Source organism: Equus caballus, chromosome 6, assembly GCF_041296265.1.
Source record: "Equus caballus isolate H_3958 breed thoroughbred chromosome 6, TB-T2T, whole genome shotgun sequence".
NCBI lineage: Eukaryota > Metazoa > Chordata > Mammalia > Perissodactyla > Equidae > Equus > Equus caballus.
Genome location: NC_091689.1, coordinates 773,183 through 799,198, shown reverse-complemented (window position 1 = coordinate 799,198; position 26,016 = coordinate 773,183). Strand labels below are relative to the sequence as shown.

Sequence of the window (26,016 nt, the reverse complement as noted above, 5' to 3'; positions counted from 1 at the left end):
GCCAGTGTTTCCTTATTGATCTTCTGTTTGGATGAGCTATCCATTGGTGTAAGTGGAGAGTTAAAGTCCCCTACTATTACTGTGTTACTGTCTATTTCTCCTTTTATGTCTGTTAATAATTGTAAAGCAATAATTTATTGGGGTGAAATTCATGTTACATATGATTAACCATTTTAAAGCAAACAATTCAGTGGCATTTAGTACATTTATAATATTGTGCAACCACCATCTCTATCTCATTCCAAAAAGTTTTCATGAGTCCAAAGTAAAATTCCTTACCTGTTAAGCACTTTCTTCCCATTGCCCCAAATCTGCAGCCCCTAGCAACCACCAGTCTCTCTGCATGGATTTATCTATTCTGTATATTTCTTATAAGTTGAATCATACAGTATGTGACCTTTTGTATCTGACTTTTTTTATTTAGCATAATGTTTTTGAGGTTCATCCAGATTGTGCACATGTCAGTATTTCATTCTTCTTTTATGGCTGAATAATATTCCATTGTATGTATTTACCACAATTTGTTTATCCTTTCATTCATTGATGGACGTTTGGGCTGTTTCCATTTGTTGACTATTGCAAATAGTGCTGTTACATGTGTGTACATGTACTTGTTTGAATATGTATTTTCAATTTGGGGGGATACACCTACTAGTGGAATTGCAGGGTCATGTGGTAATTCTATGTTTAACTTTTTGAGGAACCACCAAATTGTTTTCCACAGTGGCTGAACTATTTTACTTTCCCACCAGCAATGTTTGAGGTTCCCAGATTGTCTACAAAATTTGTTATTCCTCAACACTTTTATTTTCTGGGTTTTTTTTCTTATAGTCATCCTGGTGATTGTGAAGTTGTACCTCACTGTGGTTTTGATTTGCATTTCCCTAATGGCTAATGATGCTGAGCATATCTTCATGTGTTTGTTGGCCATTTGTATATCTTTGGAGAAAGTCTATTCAAGTTGTCCACTTTTTAAATGAGTTGTTTGCCTTTTTGTTGTTGACATGTAAGAGTATACATTTTAGATACTAGACCCTTATCAGATACATGATTTGTTCAGTATTTTCTCCCATTCTGTAAATTCTCTTTTTATTTTCTTGATAATGTCTTTTGATGTACAAAGGTTTTTCATTTTGATGAAGTCCAATTTCTTTTGATTTTGTGCTTTTGGTGTCATATCTAAGACTCCATTGCTTCATCCAAGATAATGAAGATTTACCCCTATGTTTTCTTCTAAAATATTTATGGTTTTAAGCTCTTATATTTAGGTCATTGAACCATTTTAAGTTAATTGTTATATATAGGGTTAGGTAGAAGTCTGCCTTCATTCTGTTGCTTCCTAATTGTGGATATCCAGTGGCAGATAATCATTTGTTGATGAGCGTATTTTTTTGCCCATTGAATGGTCCTGGCACTCCTGTTAAATCAGTTGGCCATAGAGGTATGGATTTAGTTCTGGAGTCTCAATTCTATTCCATTCATCTATATGTCTATCCATATGCCAGGAAACAATATTTTGATTACTGTAGATTTATAGTAAGTTTTGAAATCAAGGTGAGTCTTCCAACTTTGTTCTTCTTTTTCAAGATTTTTTTGGCTATCTAGGATTCCTTGCAATTCCGTATGAATTTGAAGATTGGCTTTTTCATTTTTGCCAAATTGCTGTTGGAATTTTGATAGGGATTGTGTTGAATGTGTAGATCACTATGGGTAGTGTTGTCAGTATTGAGGAATAAGTCTTCCAATCCCTGCACATGGGATGTCTTTTCACTTATTTATGTCCTCTTTAATTTCTTTTAGCAATGTTATATAGTTTTCAGTGTTCAAGTCTTTTATCTCCATGGTTAAATTTATTTCTAGTTATTTTATTCGTTTGGGTGCTATTGGAAATGCAATTATTTTTTTTTCTTTTTCATTTCTTCCTTTTTTGTTTTTTTTGGGGGTGAGGAAGATTTGCCCTGAGCTAACATGTGTGCCAGTCTTCCTCTATTTTTGTATATGGGATACCACCACAGCATGGCTTGATGAGCAGTGTGTAGGTCCATGCCTGGGATCCAAACTCACAAACCCCAGGCCACCAACACAGAGCATGTGAACTTAACCACTGTGCTACTGGGCTGGCCCCTGCAATTGTTTTCTTAATATCCTTTTTGAGTTGTTCTTTGCTGATGTATAGATACACATCTGATTTTTGTTTGTTGATCTTGTACCCTGTAATTTTGCTGAATTCGTTTAATAGCTGTAGTAACCTGATTGTGGGTTCTTTGTGAGAGTAGAGAAAAGCAGCAGATTTGGCTTTGGCTGCTGGCATGTTTATTTATTTAATTATTTTATCTTAAAGAGGCAGTAAAGTATTTCTGATTTTATTTAGAAGCTTCAAAAGATTAAAACAGGCTTCCCATTGTTGTAGCTGGCTTTTTCCAATTGCATATGTAAATATACCAGTTTGGGTGAACTGAAACTGCCCAATGTAAGTATTTCAATTTTTACTAACTTTTATCTTAGTTTTTCAACATTTATACTTTTAATTATAACTTATATTAGAATTCCATTAACAAGTTTTGGTGTTACAATATTGTCTTTGGAAAGCATTCCAAGTTAGACATAACATTTATTCCCAAAGCAAACATCCAGGCAAAGTTGACATAACCTCTTCATATAATATTAGCTTAAACACTTTAATTTTTATAGTCTTATCAACCTGAGTAGCCTAACTGTTGCCCCAGACACTTGCTGGTCAGGTTTCTCACTCTGATTTCTGCCTCTTGATCTTTTAAATTTTTCAAACTGTGGTGAATAGAACAGGTTTGTCTGATGTACTTTAATGTTGGGGGGCCAATAGGGGGATCCTTTTAGCTCATCCAACCTTAGATAGTGTTTTATTAAAACCTTCATTTTAACTTTATTCATGTCTGTTCGATTTATCCCATTTTTCTTTTTAATAACTAGCTAAAGATTTTCATCCTGTTGGGATGAGTCCTGTGACTCTTCCCTTTCTGATTTCTCTTTGTTAACTTAATGTTTTCATTAGCATCTGTAAGACCATGAGAAGAAGCTGAGACCCCAAGTTTGATTAAATTTTTAAGACTAGACATTGTATTTTCCTTTTAATACGTACCAATAAAACAGCTGTTTATCATGAGAGCTCTCTAAAAAGTTTCCCAACTTAAGGATCCATTGTTTGGTCATTTTTTTCTCTGGAGTCTAAAGAATATTGTGGCACGTGGTATTACAAAAGAAAATCATCCCTCTTTAGACATTGCCTTATAGCTATAGGTCAACCAGTCAGCCAGTTTCTCCCAAGGGGCTCTTAGGTAGAATAGATGCAGCACCTCCATGTTAACACTTTTAAAAGGAAAGACAAATAAACAACAAATATCCAACAAGCACACTTTCCGAAAAACCCTCGGCCACAAACAGAAGCCAAAACAAAGACTAAAACCAAAACCAAAGTGGTTCCAGTCCCAGCTTAGTCCGTGTCCTACACTCATGGGCCACCCAAGAAATGAAGACCCACTATGCAGATCTTCCCAAATGAGCAAGGACAAGGGACCTCGGTCTGCACACTTGGGGCCTTACCAAAATCTGGCCAGGGCGTCACGACTTCAAAACAAATGGAGCCCAGGGGGCTGCCAGGTACCCATTATTTTTGGCCAGTCTTGTTGTAAAAGGTTAACTAACATAAAGACAAAAAAAAAAAAACTACCAGCTACTTACAAGAGATGTCTTGCTAAGCCCTGAACCTAGTTTCCTCCACCACCAAAGCAAAAGCGCCGTGGGCCAACGACGTCTGGCTAGCAGCCAGTCGCTTGGGGCTGTCCCTGAGACAAGGGGCTCAGGCAGCTGCAGGACAACTTCCAGGAGAGGCCTTTAGCCAGAGGCCGGTGTGCCACAGGCGAGACGTTCCCCTGGGACATGGTCTCATCTGGGTCACCAAATTGATATCAAACCTGAAGTGAGTTCTCTCACCCGTTGTGTAGCAAGCCAATCTCTGACACCGAGTGTAGTGGAAGAAAGTAGGACTTCATTATTGCACAGCGCTGAGCAAGGAAAAAGGGCAACTAATGCTGAAATCCCAAACTCTCTGAAAAGCTAAAAGGAGGGGTTTTTATTTGGGGTTTTAGGTAGGGGAGGGGAAGCATATGGCCTTGCTGGTCAGGGCTTTCCCACCAGCCTGGGTGTGGCCTTGAGGCTACTTACAGAGAAGAGGGAGCCCATGATGTTGCTGGTCAGCAGCTTTCCCTCCAGCCTGTATCTCTTTGCAGGGAGGAGATAATGAATCCAGGTGCTTGTCCTTGGCTGTGTCTGTCTCCATGGCAGATAGTGGATTCTGGAGCCAGGAAGCCAGGGAGTAAGCAGGGAAAGAGTGCTTTGGTTTTAACTCCACATATGCTGGGTTTAATGTCAGGGAACAGTATCAGGGTCAGTATCAAGTTAAGGATGTACATTGTAATCTCTAGGGAAACCACTAAAAGAAAAGTAAAAGAATGTATAAATATCACTTAACAGAGTGGAAAAATATAACAAAATATTTTATTAATCCTAAAGAAAGCAAGATAGGAATCAATGAAATTAAAAAAACATACATATACAATAACTTTCGATAAACATCATAGAAAATAAATCCAATTGTTGGTTCTTCAAAAAGGTTAATAAAATTGATCAGCCCCTAGCAAGATTCCTCAAGAAGAATCCCAGTTTGGTTTTACATTTAAAAATCTGTTAATGTAATTCACCACATAAATAGATTAAAGAAGAAACGCCATATAATCAATTCAATAGGTTCACAAAAAGCATATGATTAAACTCAACATTAATATATTTAAAAAACACTTTTGGCAAACTAGGAATATATTCTGATAAAGAATATACCAAAAAAAAATCCTACAATCATTCTTAATCCACATCATTCTTAATTCTGAGAAATTAAAAGCATTTCCTTTTTAATCAGAAACAAAACTATCTCATTTGACCATTTCTATTCATTATTGAACTGGTGAGCCCATCTAGTACGGTTGAAACACCCTAAATAATAGTGAATAAAGGTTTTAGGGTTGAATAAAAGAAGCTAAACTGTCATTATTTGTAGATAAAGTGTTTGGATAATGAAAAACTAAAAGAAACTATTAGAATAACGTTTAGCAAAGTTGTGAGACATGTTCAATATATAAAACTCAATTGTAGTTTTAAATTCCTCTTACAATTGAAACAATAAATAGTAAACTACCTAGGAATACATCTAACAAAATAGGTGAAGACTTTTAGAGCAGAAAATTATAAAGTGTTTTTGAAAGAAATTAAAGATAATCTAAATAAATGAAAAGATACGCTATATTCATGAACTGGATGATCTTTAATCATGATAACTATGAAAAATCTCCCAACTGATTTACAGATTCAGTGTATTTTCAAACAAAATCTATAGGTTTTTGGTGAAAATTAAGCTGTTTTTAAAATTTATACGTAAGAGTGAAAGCCAAGAATAGCCAAGACACCCCTGAGGAACGAGGTGGAAAAAGTTGCACTATCACATGTCAAGACATATTCAATGTTGTAGTAATTAAGACGTTGGTTATTAGCATAGACACAAATGGCACAACATCAGAGATCCCTGAAACAGTCCCAGACATGTATGGAATGTGGTATATCACAGGTAGCATTGTAGATCAGTTTGGGGAGAATGAACTAACTGTTCAGTAAAAGGTGTTAGGTCAATTGGTGATTCATACAGGGAAAAAAAATGAGATTGGATCCCTACGTCACATTATATAAAAAAATAGATTTCAAGGAAAGACCTAAATGCAAAAGGCAAATCTTAAAACTCTTAGGAAAAAAAATGGAAGAATATCGTTATGACTTAAGAGGAGGGAAGAATTTCCTCATCAAGATACAAAAAAGTGCAAACTATATAGAAAGGAAACATTTACGTTAAGAACTTCTGTGGATCAAAAGACATCACAAAGAAAGTGAAAAGGGAAACTCAGGGAGCAATATATAGCACCTGCAAGGATTTGTAACTTTCTAGAGTATATAAAGAGAAACTTAAAAATCAACAAGACATGCTAATAGAAAATCGTCAAAACATGTATTTCCCAAAAGAAGGAAACATGAATGGCCAGTTACAGGTATGAAAAGGTGATCAACGTAAATAGTAAACAGAACAATGCAAATTTTAACCAAGGAAATGATAAAATTCATAGCAGTTACTCCTGGAATCGTGAGAGAAAAATATGATTAAGGAATCACATTGTGTTAGTTAAGATATGAGTTTAGCTGCATTTGACAGAAACCTCACAGAGTGACGTAAACAAGATGTCGGTTTATTTCCTCGTCTTGGAGCAGATGGAAGACCCTCTAGATGTGACAACCTCGCTGTCCTCGGCTCTCTAGACCAGGCTCCTCCTGCCTTTCTGTTTGATCTTTTGAGCACTGTCCTCATCCACGTGGTTACTGCACCTCAGCAGCAACGCTGTGTTTCAGGTATCAAGAGGAGCAGAGGAATAAGTGACCTTCTTACGGCCACTTCCTGGAGGTTCCACACATAATTTCTCTTCATGGTCTTCTGGCTAGAATTCAGTAATTTTTAGATGCAAGGAGGCCTGAGAAATGTACCCAGCTGAAAGTCAGGAGTTCTAAAACAGGGAGAAGAGACCACAGATAGTTGGGGGGAAGCAGCAATCGCTGCCACAGGCTCACATGGGCAGGGTAGGAGGAGAAGGCATCGGAGGTATCAGTGTTTCTGTTTCTCAAAGAAGGGTGGTGAGTATAGGTGTTTCTTAAGAATAATTTTATACCTTCCCTATAAAATATATATTCTTTTGTTTATATGAAATGTTTCATTATTTAAGTTAAATCAGTGGATACTTTTCGGTCTTTATTTTGCTTGAATCTCTTGCAACATATCATATTGTTGCTCACACCCTCTAGACATTTGGATTTTTATTGGCAAGAATCTCCTGCTTTTTCTCTTATTTCTCCATCCATTCCTTTTCAGCCTCCTGGGCTTCACTTTCTCTGCAGGGGGAAAAAAGGCCTTTTCCTAGATGTCCCTCACTTGTCTCCATAATTATTTAGGATAGTTTCAAATTGGCTAATGGGTTTCCTGGACTTGGAAAAATTGCAAGAGAAAACTAATTATATGGTAAATATTCAGATTTTATCACCTTTTATTCATAATACTCTAGCCGTATATGGGACAGGGGAGGTTAGCACATTATTTTCTTTGTAATTTCAAATAAATAGTCTTTATACCAAAAGAACAAATAATTCTAGAGTGAGTCAAAAGTACCAGTGCATCTTGTACAGGTAAGAAAGAGCAACTATTCCCATAAATATGTACATATAACATCATTAGAATAAATCTTGGAAATGACTCACATTCTTGTAATCGTGTATTCACATATCATATCTTTTTATAAAAACTCATCAACTTACTTAACCATCCAGAATAATTACCACATTTCCCAGTCATCCTTGCAGCTAAGTATGACTGTCTGACCTAAGTGTTGGCCAATGGCATGTAAACAGAAGTCATTACTTGCTAAATTTTAGTGTATGTTAACAGAGAGTATTTCTTTTTTCTGATAGGAAGAAATAGTCTCAGGCATACATATACATTTGAAATGTTTTATCACATGATTTTTTTTTGAAAGCAAATAAGGTAAAATTCAGTTGGTCAGCATTCCAGTTTCAACTATATGTCAGGGACTGTGTCTGTTCTGGGAATAGAGGATTGTACAAATTACAGTCCAACGTTCAAGGAGCGAACAGTCCAGAGGAACTCTAATTGAAGGCCATGGTAGAGAGAGGTATGCCCTAAGTGCTGTGGAAGCTCAGAGAAAAAGCCAAAGTTAGCCAGGAAACTCAGACTCAGGAAAGTTGACAAGCCTAATGTAAGTTTATAAAATAAAAATGTTTAAAAATAGCATCTGAAGATCTCAGTTATTATAAGCATTTTAGATATCTGTTACATTAAAAAACTAAAATCAGTCCTAATGTTATTGTAGGGGGTAGAAGTGAGAGTGAGGGAAGGAATACAAGTGAACTCTATTAATTTTTGAAATATTTTATCGATTTCATAGATTTTTTCTATAATAATTTTATAACCAGAAAAAAAATTTTTTTAATCCAGCATGCAAACATAATATGATTTTTTTTAAATGTTGCAACCCAGCTTTTTTGATTTAGCAACATGGTTTTCTTGAGATTCCTGGACTCAAATCATAACTTTATCTTAAGAAACTCAATCACTTAACATATTGCATGTTTCGTCATATCTTTTTGATGTTTTCTTTTAAGTTATGTGGAACAGAATCACAGCACTTCACTGTTACTCCAGTGTAGATATTGTCTGGCATTAGAATTTAGGCAGAGACTCCAGATGCGTTCATTAGTTCTAACAGGTTGCAAGAAGGAAAAGATTATACACCGTTCTTAATCTTAACATCGTACCTGTCCATCATCACTTACAGTTCTCGCCATCTCGTGTGTAACCATTTCTTTTGACGCAAAGTTCCTCAAACTCATTTCTCTTTATTGTGATTTTATAAGATGGCAGAAAGACCCATTTTCATAGACATTGCCCTTCACTTTGAAAAACTGAAAAGTGGGTAGTCACATCTCATCATGCTCACAGCCTTCAGGAGCTCCTCTCACTCGCACTATGTTGTTTTGAAGCTCTTTCTCCAAGCCGACTTACTAAGCCAGGACTTCTTTCTGGTGTCATTCAGATACTGTACTTATGTTACTCTCTCTGATTCAGTTTTCAAGCAAAAATGAAGTCTTTAAATGATTTTTTTTCTCTTGTAGACTTTGCCTTCAAAAGAAACGTTTTTAAATACTACGCAAATGCCTTGCCTGCAGTCAGCTTCAACTTGGAGTAGCTGTGGACACAATTCAAAGTCTCAGATATTAAAAGAACATGTGTCAGAGTTAGATTCTTCTTTTCATTCTGTCCTATCGTTACCATCAGGTAAGCTTCCTTATCAAAAATTTCTAAGTAACTCTGGATATTTTCTATGGTGAAATCTAATCCTATAATTATAGGGAATCTAATAAAATTTTATTTTATCAGTTGTTTTGTCACTGGATATTAGAACTAAACAGTTTCCGTAGAATTAATCTAGTCACATGCTGAGTTAATGTTCTATCTTTGCAAGTTGATTCTTTAATTCCTCGGAGACCATTTTGATTTACATTGGGAAATAACTAGCTTTTGATTTTTTTTTTTTCTTAAAAGATTGGCACCGGAGCTAACAACTGTTGCCGATCTTCTTTTTTTCTGCTTTTTCTCCCTAAATCCCCCTAGTACATAGTTGTATATTTTTTAGTTGTGGGTCCTTCTAGTTGTGGCATGTGGGATGCCGCCTCAGCATGGCCTGATGAACGGTGCCATGTCTGCGCCCACGATCTGAACCAGTGAAACCCTGGGCCGCTGAAGCAGAGCGTGCAAACTTAACCACTTGGCCATGGGGCCGGCCCTGATCTTCTTTTGGGTGTTAAATTTTTAGCATTTTAGTGTTAACATGGTTGAGCTTATGGAAATATTTCTCAGTAAGTCAATGTTCCTTTTCTAATGTGTTTTGGCATGGAATGTTCCCTGACATATACTATTCCTCCATTTATAATAAGCATTGAATTTCTCCCAGAGAAAAACATTGTTCATTTTTAGATATATAGTCATGCGACACTTAACAAAGGGGATATGTTCTGCGAAATGTATCCTTAGGTGATTTTGTCGTTGTGTGAACATCATAGAGTGTACTTACAAAAACTTAGATGGTACAGCCTACTACACACCTAGGCTGTATGGTACTAATCTTATGGGACCACTGTCGTATATGCAGTCCGTCATTAACCGAAAACGTCCTTATGCGGTGCATGACTGTAGTCAACTTTTGAACCTCAAGAATATTTATAATCTACAACTGAGTAAATGATGCATATACATCCCCATGTCCCTAAGGTGGCTTTAAGTTTCCAGTTCTTGGTTTCTGTTGGAGCGTTTCCAGTCTTGTCTATATCGGAACTGAAGTGCATGTTTAGGGTAAAAAAGGAAACATTCTTCCACTGTTTATCTCTGGTTCTCCTCTTTATGGGAGGATCTCTCGAATGGACTTTTGTTTCCTTTTCAGCTTTTGGTTCTAATCACCCAGGGACTGCTCCTCTTTGTAAAACACTATTTTTTGTACCTCTTCCCTGCCCTGAATCTTAGTTTGGTTTTACCAGTATTAGAGTGGTTTCTTAGCTATATCATACTTTGAAGTAAGTCTCTGGCAGGAACTATTTGATTCCATCTTTGAGGAAACCTTAATAATAGAAAGAAACAATAATAAATGTAACAGTAATCATGCAGCTAACATTTGGTTTTAGCATACACTGTGCCCTATAAGCACATCCCATTTTCTTGTTTAATTCTTGCAACAACCCCATGAAAGTAGATACTGTTGTCCTCTTTATCTTATATGCGAAACAATGGAAGCTCAGAGATGTTAAATTACTTATCCAAGACCATACTGCTATTAAATGATGGAAGCAGGATTTGACCTGAGGTAGCCATTCTCCAAAGCCACATTCCTAACCGTTACTCTTTACTGCCTTTCCGTTTTCTTATTAGTAAATTTGTTTCTCTGATGACATATCCCTGAGAGCTGGTATAAATATCCTTGATCTTAATCCTATCTCCCCTCTAAGAAGTTAAGATTTGCTTCCCCATCTGCTCTTTAGAGTTATCCATTTCTTGTGTGCTTAATTAATAAAAATCTGAATACCTGCTGTATACTAGGTACTAAGTAGATGCTAGGAGTATAAACACAAATAAATCCCTTGAGGTACTTGCATTCTACTTTTAAAACAGCTATAATCTAAAAGTGTAATGAAATGTTATGTTTTAATAAAAGCCCACAGATCACAGCGTGGGTACTAAGGATGGTGTATGAGTGGAACAAAGACCTTCCCTAGTTACATTATGTTCTCCCACAAGTCACGGAGAACAGTGGTAGAATAGGTGATATTCTCTTTATAAAACTGAGTGATATTTCTTTGGATAAACAAACTTACGTTTTGCCAATTAGAAAATATCATAATCCTGAAATGTTTAAGCAGCATAATTAATTTGTATTCTCATTTTCATTTTGTCACATAGTTTCATATGATCATAGTATAATGCTAGGATTGAAATCCATCCTACCTCTCCCCCTTGGGACAGACTCCATGATGATGCTCATGAACCCATTTATTTATTTTTTTTTGCATATTATTCCACACTTGAGTATGGATCTACCATTAAAGTACATCATTTGAAGGAGATACTTTGTTTAAAATTGAGACCTTTCCTGGGTCTATCATGATTTATGTGTTCATAATTAATTTTCTTAAAATGAAATACCTTCTATCAGTAGCAAAACTTTCAATGTATCAACTGCTTTATAAAATATTTCTTTGTTTCTTAGGAAAACATTTGGGTGTCTCATTAATAAATGCTTTTTAAGTTGATTTTGCTTTTACATTGATTGAAGGAAAAAAACTAATTAATAAATGTGAAGCACATCTACTTTGTTACTTAGCTTCTCTTTTGGTTGTGAGAGTACAGAATGTAAACAGCAAATTGAGCATCGAAGTCTCTATTCAAAGGAAGAGAGCATTTGTCAATAGGTTTTAATCTTTGTAAAGTAGATTCATTTTGTGATTCATAATATTAGTAAAGTAAGGGATTGTGAAACGATATTTTCATAAAAGGTTGCATCTGAATTATAGTGGTTTCTCCTCAAGTAATTAAAACCATGTAATTCTATCATTTGGAACCCTCATTAATTCGAATGCAGTTTGTGGGGGTGTGGTGGAATGGACTTGGAGTCAGCCAGGTTTGGTTGGATGTTTTTCTTAAACTCTTGGGTACATTTGTTTCATCTGTGAATATTTATTAACATTTGTAATTTTGTTCATCTTCTGTACTGTTTTAGTTTATGAAGTTGTTCATCATTAGCTTTTATTTACTACATATGACCAGCAATTTCGAAAACACTGCTACTGATATGCTTGGAAACAGCATTTTGCCACTTCTGATAGTTCTGACTTTTTAAGCTTTTGCTTATTTTTCTAAGTTTATGTGCTATTTATAGAAATTAAGCAATCGTAATATTAGAGTCTGTGGAGAGTGGTGCTCACTGAAAGTACTTTTACTTGATTTTTCCAGATGTGCCTCTTCATTTTCATTTTGAAACACTGTTTAAAAAGACTGAAGTAAAAGGAGATCTTGCAGAAAATAAATTTGTAGGAGACTGTATCATATCTCCATCACCTGGTATGTCATTGACAAATCTTGTACTTATATACCGTTTACATCTTTCATATACTATTTTTGCTTTCTAAGGAAATAAAATTCAACAAAGGAATAAATGTAAATCCTTAATTTTTAATATTCATGTTTTAAAAATCACACCACACACAAATAGAAAAATTTACAGGAGTAATCCTAAAATAAATGTGTGATACTTATTGAATGAAAATTATGAAATGTTATTGATAAATTAATAGAAATTTAAATAAACATGGAGAAACAGCATTCCTGGATGGTAAGATTAATAAAGATATTAATTCTTCCTGTTGGTTTACATATTTAATGCAATGTAGCTTCAAGTTGTAATAGAATTTGGTTAACTTAACAAAACAATTCTTAAGCCCATTGGGATGAATAAAAAGGAGACTGTAAAAGGAATTGCTAGAAAAAATCTTGAGAGAATCTAGCCTAACCACATATGGAAACATGACAAAAATCTCTTGGTGTAGATTCTGTTTTGCTTACATTTAGGAAAATGGATCCATGATGAGGCGGAGACAAAGCTTATTTATTATATAAGGGAAGAATTGTAAATCAATAAGAAAGTGGAGAACTAGTCAATAAACAGTATTGTTAGTATTTGAGGGTAGAGTTTCACACTTATTTCATATCATGTATCAGAATAAATTCTAGTTGGTTCCATGAATTTTACATAAAACACTAAAATTACAAAAAACTTGAAGATTTATAATGAAACATTTATGAGTACTCTGAATGGGAGTGTGGGGACATTGTCTATGCTTGGAAGCAATCAGAAGAAGACAGAAAAACATCAACATATTTTGACTATGTGCAAAGCTAAAATCTTCTCAACATCAAAAAGTCATACATTTCCAGATGAAATAATCATCTACCTCAAAAATTCAAGAATTACCTGCATGCCTGTTAGAACTGGAGTCCTGAAAGGTAGGAGATTTTAAAATACATTTATGAAAATCAGTAGCTTAAATAAATGCCAGTAATAACCAGTTAGAATATGTAAAAGACTAAATTATCCTAGACATACTGATAATGAAAATATGAAATATCTAAGATTAAACTTCAGGGACCTACATGAGGAAAACTTCAAAAGTTTACTGAGGAACATGAGGGTGTGCCTACATGGAGAGAAATACCCTGTTCCTGTCAGAAGATAGCATTGTGACTTAAGATGTCAATTTTCCCCAAATTAATTTATAATGTAATTCTAATCAGAATCTAATCAGAATCACATATTCTTCTTTTGGAACAAAGTTATTCTTAAGTTTATCTCAGAGAGAAAGTTAAATAGCCAATAAAATTTTTAAAAGATCAATAAGATGTCAGATATCATCTGTATCTTTGTATATTTGTATTTATAAATATGTATATTTATAAATATACATAAGTATGTATCTATGTATATTTATAAAGCTGTAACTATTAAAGTGTTGTGGTACTGATGGAAGCCAGAGTAAGGGAACTAATCAAAGCCTAGCGATAGACCCAAGGGCTCATTATATGATAAAGGTGGTATTTCCTATCAGTGTGGAAAGGATGGCCTGATCAGTAAATTGTGCCAACAAACAGTTCTTACGAAGCATTCCTTACACGCCAGCACTGGCCAAAAGGCTTTATATTTGTTAATTACTTTAATCTGCACAACCCTATAAGGTAGGTATTGTTATTATGTTTCTCCTTGACTGACTTCCCCCAATCACAGTTGAGCCAGGATTCAAATCCAACCAGTCTGGCTCAGAGTCCATGCTTTAAACAACCAGGTTTCTTCCGTAATCAGTGGCATTAAATAATGACTTTCTGGAAAAAAATAAAATAAAATGAGATCTCTGCCTCATAGAGCACATTAAAACAAATGTAAGATGGATGAAAATTAAAATACATTCCAAATGATTAAAGAGTGAAATCTTAAAAATATCTTCAAAGAATTAGAAGGAAAACCAGGTGTATTTAATGATAAGGGAAACGATAATAGCTAACATTCACTGAGCGCTTGTGTGCCAGACACTGTGCTAAATATTTACTGTTTTTTCCGATTACATTAAGAAGTTTAAACATTATAATCAATTCTGGCAAGACTATGTAGTGAAAACAGGACCGTCAAAGATTTCAGGTAGCATTAAGAATTGATAGAAGTCTCTTGGGAAGTACTCTGAAACGCATGACAAGGCCTTTAAACTACGTGTTTTTTAAATAAACTCATTGAGGAAAAAACTGCATTTATTTCCTCACAATGAATGTTTACTAAACTGTTGGTTCTCTATTCTGATCCAGCAATCCATTTCCAAGAACCTAGTCTAATCCTAAATATGCAACCGCCTTGATGCACAGATATATTCATCTTAATGTTATTTGTAATCGTGAAAAACTGGGAGCAAGTTGAAGAGCACAATAGGGATGTGGTTGACTGTTTACCACAGTGGAATACATAGCTTTTATTATGTAAGTTCATGTAAAGGTGGGAAATCAGAGAATGTTAAATTATATAAAAACAAAGTTTTCCTTCTACATATGGTATATTTATGACTATGTACAAGTGTTTATTCTTCTGTCGACCAAATGCAACCCTTTTTGGGATCTGATTTGAACAACTCAGCTGTATACACACAAACACAGTTTTTGAACAACCAGAGAAATGTGAACATGGACTGGCTGTTGGGTACTAATGAACTGTTAATTTTGTTAGCTGTAGTAATGGTGTGGTTGCATAAATACACACACACACACTTGACCTGTTTGTTAGAGTCAAGGTGACACATATGGAGATGACAAGATAGGGTGTATGCGATTGGCTGTAAAATACTCAGCAAAAAGCAGTGGGTGGGGAGATGAAACAAGATTGGTCATGAGTTTGAAATTGTTAATGCTGAATGACAGGTGCATGGGAGTTCACTATTCTAGTCTCCATTTGTGTTTGTTGAAATTTTTCCACAGTAAGAAGTTATCCAGTGGTTACTAGAGGGGAAACGGGTGATTAGGCACATGTGTGTGGTGACGAACTGTAATTAGGCTTTGGGTGGTGAACATGATGTAGTCTACACAGAATTAAAACTGTATTACAATGTACACCTGAAATTTATATAATGTTATAAACCAATGTTACCGTATTTGAATAACAACAAAAAAAAAACATTTAAAGAGAGAAAAAAAATGAAAGCACTAAGGACAAGGAAGAATTGCCTATACTTAGGGGAAAAGACTAAATAAGTACAGGAAAATATAGGTTATGTTTTTTCATGATATAATTCTCCCTGAAATTTATCCTGAGACTAAATTTTTTTAAAAAAAGAAAAAAATGTATGCACAAAGATGATTATTTTAAGAATGTCCATAATAGAAATAATATAACAATTAGGTCTAAACAGCTAAGGAACAGTTAAATGGTACTGTCTCTAATCAGAGGAATGTTAGACAAGCATCTTAAAAAATAATGAAGTTATCAGATTAAAAAATTACAATTATACATATATGCAAGTAGAAATTGTAACATTTGGAATATGAATATGAAATGTATGTACGTATGACTGAAAAGGAATATGCAAAAATGAAGTTATATGCTGTGAGATGAGTGAGGTTAGATGATTACATTTCCTCTAATGTTGGTGTTATTTATCTGACTTAAAAAATAGGGCCGGGGCTGGCCCAGTGGCGTAGTGGTTAAGTTTACACGTTCCGATTTGGCAGCCTGGAGTTTGCCAGTTCAGATCCTGGGCACGGACTTAGGCACCCATGCACTGCTTATCAAGCCATGCTGTAGCAGGCATCCTACATATAAAGGAGAGGAAGATGGGCACGGATGTTAGCTCAGGGCCAGTCTTCCTCAGCAAAAAGAGGAGGATTGGTGGCAGATGTTAGCTCTGGGCTAATTTTCCTCAAAAAATAAAAAGGGCAATGTAAATGTGTTAGACACAAAATTAATAGTTATGTATCAACAATGTAATGACATGTTAGTAATAGGAAATTAAGAGTTAGGAATGGAAGACATTTGAGTTGAATGCTGCAGTCATATTAGGCAAATCAGTGACGCATTCTTTTGTATCCCAGTCTCTGCCCTATCTTCTCATTCCATACCATTCCCAACACAGATAATTAAGCATTAATTAGTTTTCATCCTATGTAAATATCTGTCTTAAATAGCTGGTCATTAGTTTTTTATTTTTACTGTTAAAGATTTCTACAGAATTAAGTGAAACTAGAGTCCAGCATCTATTGAGCAAACTCTGCGGGCAGGCAGACTGTTAAGTGCTGAAGAATCAAGGGAGAATCACAGGAAGTCAAAGGAATTAAAATCTTACAGGGGAACAGACACACCAATAACTATTAAATGATGTGATGAGCACAGACACGATACAGGTGTTCTAAAAAGAGGGCGTGGATAATCCTGCCTAAGGGAAGGCAGAGGGAGAATGTTAAGGCTGTTGGGAAAAAGAACAAGACAAGGAACTCCAGGAAGACGATACCAACGGTAACTTTATGTACTTCATTCCAAGTTAGAGGAAGAAGAGGGAAGTGTTCCAAATCAGCTTCTCAAATGACTTGGGGAATAGCCTTAGACTCAGTAAGTGGAATAGGGTCTGACATTCTGCATTTCCAACAAGATCCCAGGTGATTCAAATATTGTTGGCCCTTATTGAATGATAAGGTTTTACAATGGTGTGATGTGTTCAGGTATACGCTTCGCCTGGGATTCATGCAGGGTAAACTGTGAAGGCGAGTAGATGGAGGTTTGTGTGCTCTGCCAGAGCTTGGACTTGATCTGTAGTGTCCGTTAGAGTTGGCAATTACAACAGCACTGCTGACTTCAGGTAAAAAGGAAGTAGGAAAAGGAGAATTGTAGAGGACTGAAGAGTGAATAGATTAATTGCAAATCATGAGAAATACCAGATAAAGCCAACTTAAGGGTCCGTACTCATCAAAATATTCAGTCATGAGAGACAAGGCAGTGGAACTGCTTCGGACACAAGACCACTTTGGAGACCTGACAAGTGAATGCGAGTGAGCAGAGTTTTCTATAAAGAATAGTATAGGAATAATTGGTGAAATTTGAATAAGGTCTACAGTTACCTAATAGTATTAATTTCTGGATTTTGACCATGTGGCTATATAAGAGAATGCACTTGTTTTTGAGATATTGGATGTATTTATTGAAACATATGGAGGTATTCAGAGTAGAGGGGCATCATGTCCGCAACTTCATTTCATCAGAGCTGAAAAAGATAAAGCAAATGTGACAAAATGTTAACATTTGGGCAATCTGAGTAAAGAGAATATAGGAGTTCTTTGCACGATTGCAGGTTTTCTTAAGTCTGAAATTATGTCAAAATAAAGTTGTTTTTTAGCGTGGCCAGGCAAAAGAATAGCACAACCCACATAAGCAAGCCAGAAATCTAGGACTCAGCCTTCACCCACACTTCATATCTAAACCAATTGTCAACACCATCTCATTTCAAATCTGCTGCTCTATCTTTTCTACCCCTTTCACAGTCCAATCTAATGATCCCTCATCTATACTGCTGAAATAGTCTAATCAATTTTTCCCTCCAATCCCTGTGATCTTTTCAAAATGCAAATCTAATTCTCACACCTGATCCCCACCTCCATTCCTTTGAAACATTTGACAGAGACAAGTCTCCAAAGAGGACCCCTAAAACTCTGCCTGCCTAGGCTGGCTGCCTTTTGGTAGTTTTTCACATCTTACTCTCCGCTACCAGCTGCTGTTCAGGTGCCAGATCCACCCTGCTCCCTGCTGCCTTGGGCCATTGGATGTACCATTCTTTCCTTCCCTTTGCCATCAGCTGCTGCTGTTCATTTGTGAAATCGATCACTTTATTTGGGGAAGCCTTTGCTAGGGCTCTCTTGCTAGTTCTCTATTATGTACTCTCATAACTTCTCTCAATAGTACTTCTCTATCACATTAGTTGCAGTTTTTAAGATAGTGCTTGTAAATTACATCAAGGGCAGGGAGTGTGGCTGTTTTTGCTCACCACTGTGACCCCGAGCTGTAACAGTGCCCAGCGTGTAACTGGCTCTCTACAAAGCTGCTGAATGAATGAATGAAAGGGAGAAAGGGAAAGCAGGAGAAATACAAGACCTGGTCAAGGTGGGGTTTTAGGATGGAATCCAGGAGAGGATTTGGGAAAGCAAAAATGGAAGGTCTGGGAGGGTGATTATAGACAGACAGGTAAGCAGAATGTGTGCAGTTAGATTCTGAATTATCATGTATTTCCTACTGTTTCAAGAGTCCATTGTAACCTTGCAAGATACAAAAGAGTAAGAATGATAAATGTAAAGAAAATTTTTGAGTAAAACTCAATAAAAAGTATCACCTATGTGAAGGTTGTTTTCTTCACAAAGTTAGATGTGCTTTAAGGAGAGTGGTGAATAGCTTTTAGAAGGGTAAATTGTCTGGAATTTGCTTCAATACTCCAAAAATGTTTCCATTCAAACAAATGTAGGCACTACTGGAACCACATGTGCCAGGCACATACACATTTTAAAACCTCTCACAATTCTGGTTACCCTTTCTTAGCAATGAGTTGAGAATTACGCCTGCCATCTTATTTTCCTATTTAACATCTTTCTCCGCATTCCTTTTTTGGGGTGGTAAGAAATCTTGGGGGCCATCTTAGAATTCTGCCTAACATTTCCCCTGAGCTCTTTGAAGTCAGTTTTCCTGTATCTAGTTTTGCTTCATGTGAACCTCATTCTCATTCCTTTGCAGTACTTTTTATTCCTTCTCTGGTAACTTTTAGGATAGCTTCATTGTCATGTACTGTATAATTTTTTTTTCATTTGCTTTGTTTGACACTCCCTGAAATCTTACGGTTAACATCATTGATTCTGAAAACGTTTTTGGCTATCATTTCTTTGAATATTGCCTCCCATTCATTCTATCCTCTCCTCTCTTACCCCAATTCAGTTTGTCTTCCTTTTTTTCTTTCATGTTTTCCATCATTCTATTCCTTTGAGTTGTGGATTTCTCTTCCAACCCAATGACTGTCAGTTTCAGCTGTGTCCATTCTATTCAGCTCAGTTAGTGATTATTTTGTTTTTAAATTTAAGCAATACTCCATTTCTGAGATTTCCCTAGGCAATATTAGTTGCTTTAAAAACCTATTAACGTGTATTCTGTGAACCCATTAACTATTTCTTGAGATGGTTCTTGCATTTGTTTGCACCTCATTTGTTTCTTGGTGTCAGCATGTTTTGGAGTCCTGGTTGTGTGCTCGTATTTACAGGAGAGAGTCGCTGTTAAGGCTAACCTGCCACAGCTACTTATGGGACCCTTGTCATGGAAGGGGCCGATTTGCACTCCTATTTTCAGAGGCAGCTGGGGAGGGGCAGGGCAGGTTTCAAAGTGGGGCACATTGCCTTCTCTCTCCACCCATTTCTCTCTTCAAGGCTCTCAGATTTTATCTGTAAATCTCATCAAGAAGCCCGCCTGAGGTATCAACACGTGTAGCCAGCCTGCAGTTGCACCAGACAGCTGTCCTGCTCCCAGTTTCCCTTTCCTCCAGGTCTGCAGCCCCTTTGGTGTTGATCACATCTTTCTGGCAGTACTTTCCCACGGCCTCCTGCGCAGAGTTTGCTCTTCAGTCAAATTCCATATTGGTATTAGTCTTTCAGAGATTCCTCACAAATTCTGCTCTACTTACAAGTTCCTTTTTTCGCTTGCTAATGTGGATGTGTATGGGCAGGTCTGTGCATGTGTCTGTGTATGTAAAAATTTTGTCTAACATTTGTAGGGTGCTTTGCCATCTTGAAATCAAAGCCCAGGTCACTGGTGGTAGGCCATGCTCTTTTTTCCAGTGTTGGTGAGAATCCGGCACTTCAGCCTACATTTCTTTTTTCTATTCCTTTCCACATCTCCAAACCCTTCAAGAAAGAAGCCAGTTTGGTTACTAATGTAGTACTGGAAACTTGGGGTTCACACAGACAACAATAATCATGATGAAACTAACATTTAATGAATTCTTAGCATGTCAGATATCCTTCTAATGTCTGCTACAGAAATCAATTCATTTAATCCTCATAATCCCAGGATAGCTGCTCTTATTCCTATTTTATAGATACGACAACCAAGGCAAAGAGATATTAAGTGACTTAAAGTTTTAAAAAACTCATTGTTTTAAAACAGTGAAAGAATGGTGCTAGTCACTCTCAGAGGTGGATGGAATCGGTCCTGGCTCTCCAGAAGTCCCAGTCTGTTCTGATTCTGTAGAGTCTTACTTGGTCCTGAATTATCTCCAGATTTAAGGGTGAGCAGAAACTAACACACAGATCCAGATCAAATTCAGCCAGGATTTACAGATGTGAACCAATCGTCTCTATAAAAATCTGCAATTAAGACTTTGAGAACAGATCACTTTTCCTTTTCATCCCCTTCAAGTAATGAAGCAAATACAGGAAATTGGGCATTTCCTGAAGATGTTTTTAAGAAATCTTACTCTGGGTATTTTCAGTTTAGGAATATTCCATCTTGATACATCAGTATTTCATTGCATGTAATTTTGATCTAGTATATTAAAATTCTGCAATGTTATATAAGTAAAGACAGATTAACATGTTCATTATCTGTTTGTGTTAAGGAACTAAAACATCACATTTCCTTTCTTTCCATTTGTTTTAGTACATAATACTTCTCTGAATCAATGGAGGAATGGGTATTCTCCTACTTGCAAGCCTCAGATAAGGTCAGAATCTTCTGCACAGCTGTTACAGGGAAGGAAGAAAAGACACTTGAGTGAAACAGCATTAGGTAGGTTAAAATGAGGATATGAGCACTAGAACTAAAAACTGAAAATAAAAAATCCTGATGTCCAAAGAACTCCTGCCCCGTGGGAGTCAATAATCCAGAAGAGTCGCTGCACAGAACATCCACGGTCCTCCGGGCATTAGACAGCATATTCATGTAGTCAATTCAGAATTACGTGTGGACTGGGCTTCCATCCACTGTGTGGCAGTTGAGGATTTCCTTCCTATGTTCCCTGCCTCGAGTTGTCTTCTACCAGCTGTCCTCCTGGACAGGACTTAGTCTCCAAGGTTCTGTTCTTGACTCAAAATATGTCAGTACAAGGTTGCCTTAAAGAAATTTATTACCATTTCTGGTACCTACTGTGGAGGTGTCGATTCACTGAAGCTTCTTCAGAATTTTGAGAAATTAGATGAGATTCAAAGGTAACTCAACCACCTAGTTCAGTTTCCCTTAGGAATTTATAGTTCCAAGATGATCAACAGAAATATCTTCTAGTAATACAAGGTGGGGTTTATTGTAGGAATTTGGGACAGGATAGTTTCCATAATTATTGCAAATAATGATTAAAAAAACTTAATTGGAAATATATTAAATAGCAAATTATCTATATACTCTTTTGGTTCTTGTTCATTGTTCCACTGGATATAACACTATATACATTGGTCAGGTATTCCCCAGATGTAATATGTCAATGTACCAATAAATCAGAAACTAATTTCATCCAAGATGTACTGGACTGGATTTATACGTGATTGATTTAACACATTTATCTCTGCTGTCTCCAGTAATCCCACCATAATAGACCAACTCACTACCCGATAATCACTGTCTCATAAACTAGTGCGGCACAAAATTAACCAACTCCAACCCCTCGTCCAGAGACTTCACTATGCTTTTTAGTGCTTCACTCTTAAGACAACCAGAGTCACCTAGCTTTTGAGGAACTTTCATACACATGTGCTGAAACAGGGAAACTTGTATCTCTTAACAAGATGCACTATGAAATACACATTACCTAAAATGTAAAATGTTTTACTTGAACTGATAGTTCTAACTTAGTGTTTGATGCAAATGCAGGGACAGAAGAACAAGTAAAATGCTATACTACAAAGTAACCAGACAGCTCCCTAAAGTGCAGGACACCTGGTCTAGTCTTATTTAACAAGTCAATGTCATGAAATTGAACTCTTATAAATTATAAGAAACTTAGGAGACAATACCCAATTTCAGCATGTGCACTGATGTGAAGAAACTACGACCCATAGAGGACGTTTTTTAACAACTTGAGAAATGTACATGTGGATTGCGTATTAGATTTTACATTACACAGAAAAATACTACTTTTTAAGATCTGTACTAAAGTAAAATAAACAAGGGAAGTAAATAAATGAATAAATATATACTCACAAACAGGGAACCAAAACAAAACAGAAAAAAGGAAGGTGGAAGAAACTCAGAAAATACCAACAATAGAACTAAACTACTAATTAACATCCTGAGAGAAAAACTTGATCCATGAACTAAGAACAGGATGCTATTTAAAAAAAATAGAGTAACAGAGAATAAGAACTTTTAGAAATTAGTACTTTAATAGAAAACTTTCAAAAATTAATAGAATGATCAGAAGTTAAGGAAATCTCCCAGAAAGTATAACAAAGTCAAAGATGTGCAAAAATGAGGGAATAGATAAGAAAATTAAAGAGGTTAAGTCTTGGAGGGTCAACCTCCAAGTTACAGAAACATGCACAGAGTAAAGGAGAGGTGAGCTTATTAAAAAAGGAATATGCGATGTATTGGACTAAAAACTAATGGAAATAGTTGTGCCAGGACTGTGGATATTTTTTTCCTTAAATTTTGTTTTGTTTTTTGATACATGAATTTTAAAAGTAGTGAAACCAATGAACAGATAAGGAATCAAATGTCACCTAACTAGGAAAATAATTCTAATACCTATCAGTCATGTGTAATGTATGACATTCTCAATGGATCTCTCCATGGCAGGAGAAAGAACTAGGTTTGAAGAATTTGCTTTTCAACCTACAGAACCAGGATCCCACAGCAATTTTACTGCTGTTACTAATGTCAGCGTTATATCAAGAACCCAGAATTCATCATCACAAGTAGGTTTTTTGTATACTGAACTCTAAAATTGCTTATTTATAGACTTTTAAACCAGCTGATTTGAAAAAAATATGGAATATTTTATTAATCTATTACAGCTTTATTTACTAGTACATATTAGCATATTTAGAACTGTCTTATTAGGAAGCAACACATTTGATTAAACTTTTTTACTGGGGAGTTAATTGTTCACTAACCCTTGGTTATGGCTTTTTTTTTTCTGTGTTAAAAACTTAATCATAACCATCCATACTCCTTAATCTGAGGCTAAGTATCATCTTGCTAATAAGATTTCAGCACTTATTGTTCTCATTCTGTTCCGTGTTTTATCTGGTCAGGGAGGAGAAGTCGAAAGGTGGGAGGGTTTACAAAGGCCAGTGTGATGCCCAGGGACCAGGAACACATACATGAAGACTGTAATAATCATCTTTGCTAAATGGCTCACCAAATATTTCAGAGACTCTCCTAATAAAGAGAGTCTGTTAAACGATCATCCCATTGACATCTAGGGTGCTTTATGCTAATCTTTTCTGATAAGAGTTTTGCATGTTAAGGCATTCATTTTTTTTATGCTATTAAAAATAGGCTTGTATGGGTGCACACACAAACGTACACTGCATACCTGCCCAAAAGGATTGTGTTGGTTTATAGAAGACAGGTATGCTTTCCTGTTTTTCTTAACATTTTATAACAATGTATTTATACAACTTGTCACAGGTGCACTGCCATATTCTCTTTCTGTAACTCATGAAAGGAGAGTATCATCACAGCTAACTAGATCCTGCTGTAATCCTATTTTGCAGAATACTGCACGACGGAGATTGCGAAGTGAGAGCTCCTATGACATAGATAATATTGTGATTCCCATGTCATTAGTGGCCCCAGCTAAGTTAGAGAAACTCCAATATAAGGAAATACTTACTCCAAGGTATGTATAATACATCTTTTTATCTTTTTTCTTCCTTCTTTTTCTTGAATAAACTTAAACTTTTAGAGTGAAGTTAAAATTTTAATTACTGAAAAGAAGATGCCCCCTTCCCTATTCCTTCCACTTGTATAACCACGGAGGGAAAATGGTGAAACAAACCTTTCCATTACTCACATTGGAAAAAAGTGCCATTTAGTATCACAACTGTACTTCCCAGTTTCTATTAAGAATTGGGAATTCCTAGGATTTATTTCCTTTAGCACTCTTGGAGTCTTTGTTTCATTCAGTGAGATTAGATATCTATTAGGTATATAGCACAAGATACTTTAGGGATGGAAACAATTACAGTAACCATCCTTGCTCTTTAACATGGAGGTCTGCACAAGGTTGCAAAGAGTTCAAAGAAAGCAACTCCTTTGCATGGAGTATTCATACCATAGGACAGTGACACCTGTGAAAAGAAAAATCAGATTTTGATGTACTGCCGAGTCAGCAATAAGCACATCAAATAGAAAGAGGAGGGGAAAGTCTGGGAGGACGTCCATGGAGGAGGGAGGACGGCGAGGGTATTTCCATAGGGAGACCGCGAGAAAGGCGCAGGGACAAAGGTGCAAGTCTCCGTCAGAGGACGTTTTGTGGAGGACGATAAAGGAAGTTAAAGGTAGAAAAGAAGTTAGAACCAGACTGTGGAGGTCCTTCAATGCCATACACAGATCCGCTGCCTACTGGCAGCAAAGTGAGTCACACTCTTTTAACAATGATGAAAGTTTCTTAATTTTCTTAAGAATATGAATCTATCACCAGGAAGAAGCGATAGAAGAGGCCAGAAAGAGACATGAGCTGAGTGACAACTACAGTAATTCCTGCCTGTCTCGATTCTAGCTAATTTCATAATTACTTTGAGGTATTAGGAGAACCTTTAATACTCTAGGAGGTATCATGAAAATTCCCACAGAGAATCTGTGATATGTTCTACATGAGTAAGGAATAACTTTTGTGGTTATGCTGTTGTATCGAACAGCGTTTGGAACTTACAGTGGTCGGCGGAAGCTGGCTGGCTGAGCTGGTTGTTTAACAGAGTCCTGTGATGCAGTTGTTAACCTCAAGAGGCCATGATGCGAGTCTCCGCACAAAGAAACTGGCACATGCTACAAATCAGGGTGGTTTCTTCTGAGCCAGTTTATCAGCATACTGCTGACTTAATTCTAAATTAATACATTCTTAGGTATAAAATGCAGTGATGCAGGACACTGTTCACTAAATCCCAAAGGAAAGCCTCATTTTTAACTTGTCCTTTACTCATAATACAAATACTTTCTCTCTTTAAAAAAACAAAGTATTAAAGTACAACCATTCGAATTATGGAAGTCCCAAGGAAAGAAAACAATACTGCATTAGCTGTCCTTAGAGAATAAAATTGCTACATTTAGACAGATTAACAAAAGCTATTTGATATTGGTTTGTATCTTCAACAGCTGGAGGATGACTGTTCTTCAGCCTCTGGATGAATATAATTTAGGTGAAGAAGAGGTAAGTTGCTTTCACTTACGGGATCACTACACTTTATCTATCACGAAGCCTGCTTAACTTGATATTTGAAGAACTAAAGGGAAATAGAAGCTCTTTAACGTCCACTGACTTTTTCCTTTCACTTATGAAAAGAAAGTTCTTCATTAAGGATGTTAATTTGATTAGAAAAACGTTTTTGTGAAAATTTGACTACAAAGACAATAATGAATAAAGAAAAGCAAAAATAAAATATACCATTTGCGGGGCCAGCCGCATGGCAGAGTGGTTAAGTTCGCACGCTCTGCTTCGCAGCCCAGGGTTTCGCTGGTTCGGATCCTGGGCACCAACATGGCACCACCCATCAGGCCATGCTGAGGTGGCGTCCCACAT

The 26,016-nt window shown here is 36.3% G+C and overlaps 1 protein-coding gene and 1 long non-coding RNA gene across 14 annotated transcripts in view; one reads left to right on the top strand and one right to left on the bottom strand.

The window, feature by feature from the left end:
* Positions 1 to 26,016, top strand: part of KANSL1L (KAT8 regulatory NSL complex subunit 1 like) — a 139,213-nt gene that overhangs the window by 107,900 nt on the left and 5,297 nt on the right. For 10 of the 13 annotated variants that reach the window (XM_070270438.1, XM_023642246.2, XM_023642243.2 and 7 more), the window contains 6 exons: positions 8,809 to 8,971; positions 12,194 to 12,301; positions 20,943 to 21,071; positions 23,070 to 23,188; positions 23,993 to 24,117; positions 25,593 to 25,647. In XM_070270438.1, the coding sequence (XP_070126539.1) occupies positions 8,809 to 8,971; positions 12,194 to 12,301; positions 20,943 to 21,071; positions 23,070 to 23,188; positions 23,993 to 24,117; positions 25,593 to 25,647 (699 nt within the window). The remainder of the gene's footprint in view (positions 1 to 8,808; positions 8,972 to 12,193; positions 12,302 to 20,942; positions 21,072 to 23,069; positions 23,189 to 23,992; positions 24,118 to 25,592; positions 25,648 to 26,016) is intronic. The other 3 variants (XM_070270436.1, XM_070270435.1, XM_023642244.2) reach the window with 1 other exon arrangement.
* On the bottom strand, positions 12,393 to 18,803 carry LOC111773819 (uncharacterized). Its single transcript, XR_002808438.2, has 2 exons — positions 17,378 to 18,803; positions 12,393 to 14,113 (listed from the first exon to the last, which is right to left on the bottom strand). It is a non-coding gene; the product is annotated as an uncharacterized lncRNA (long non-coding RNA).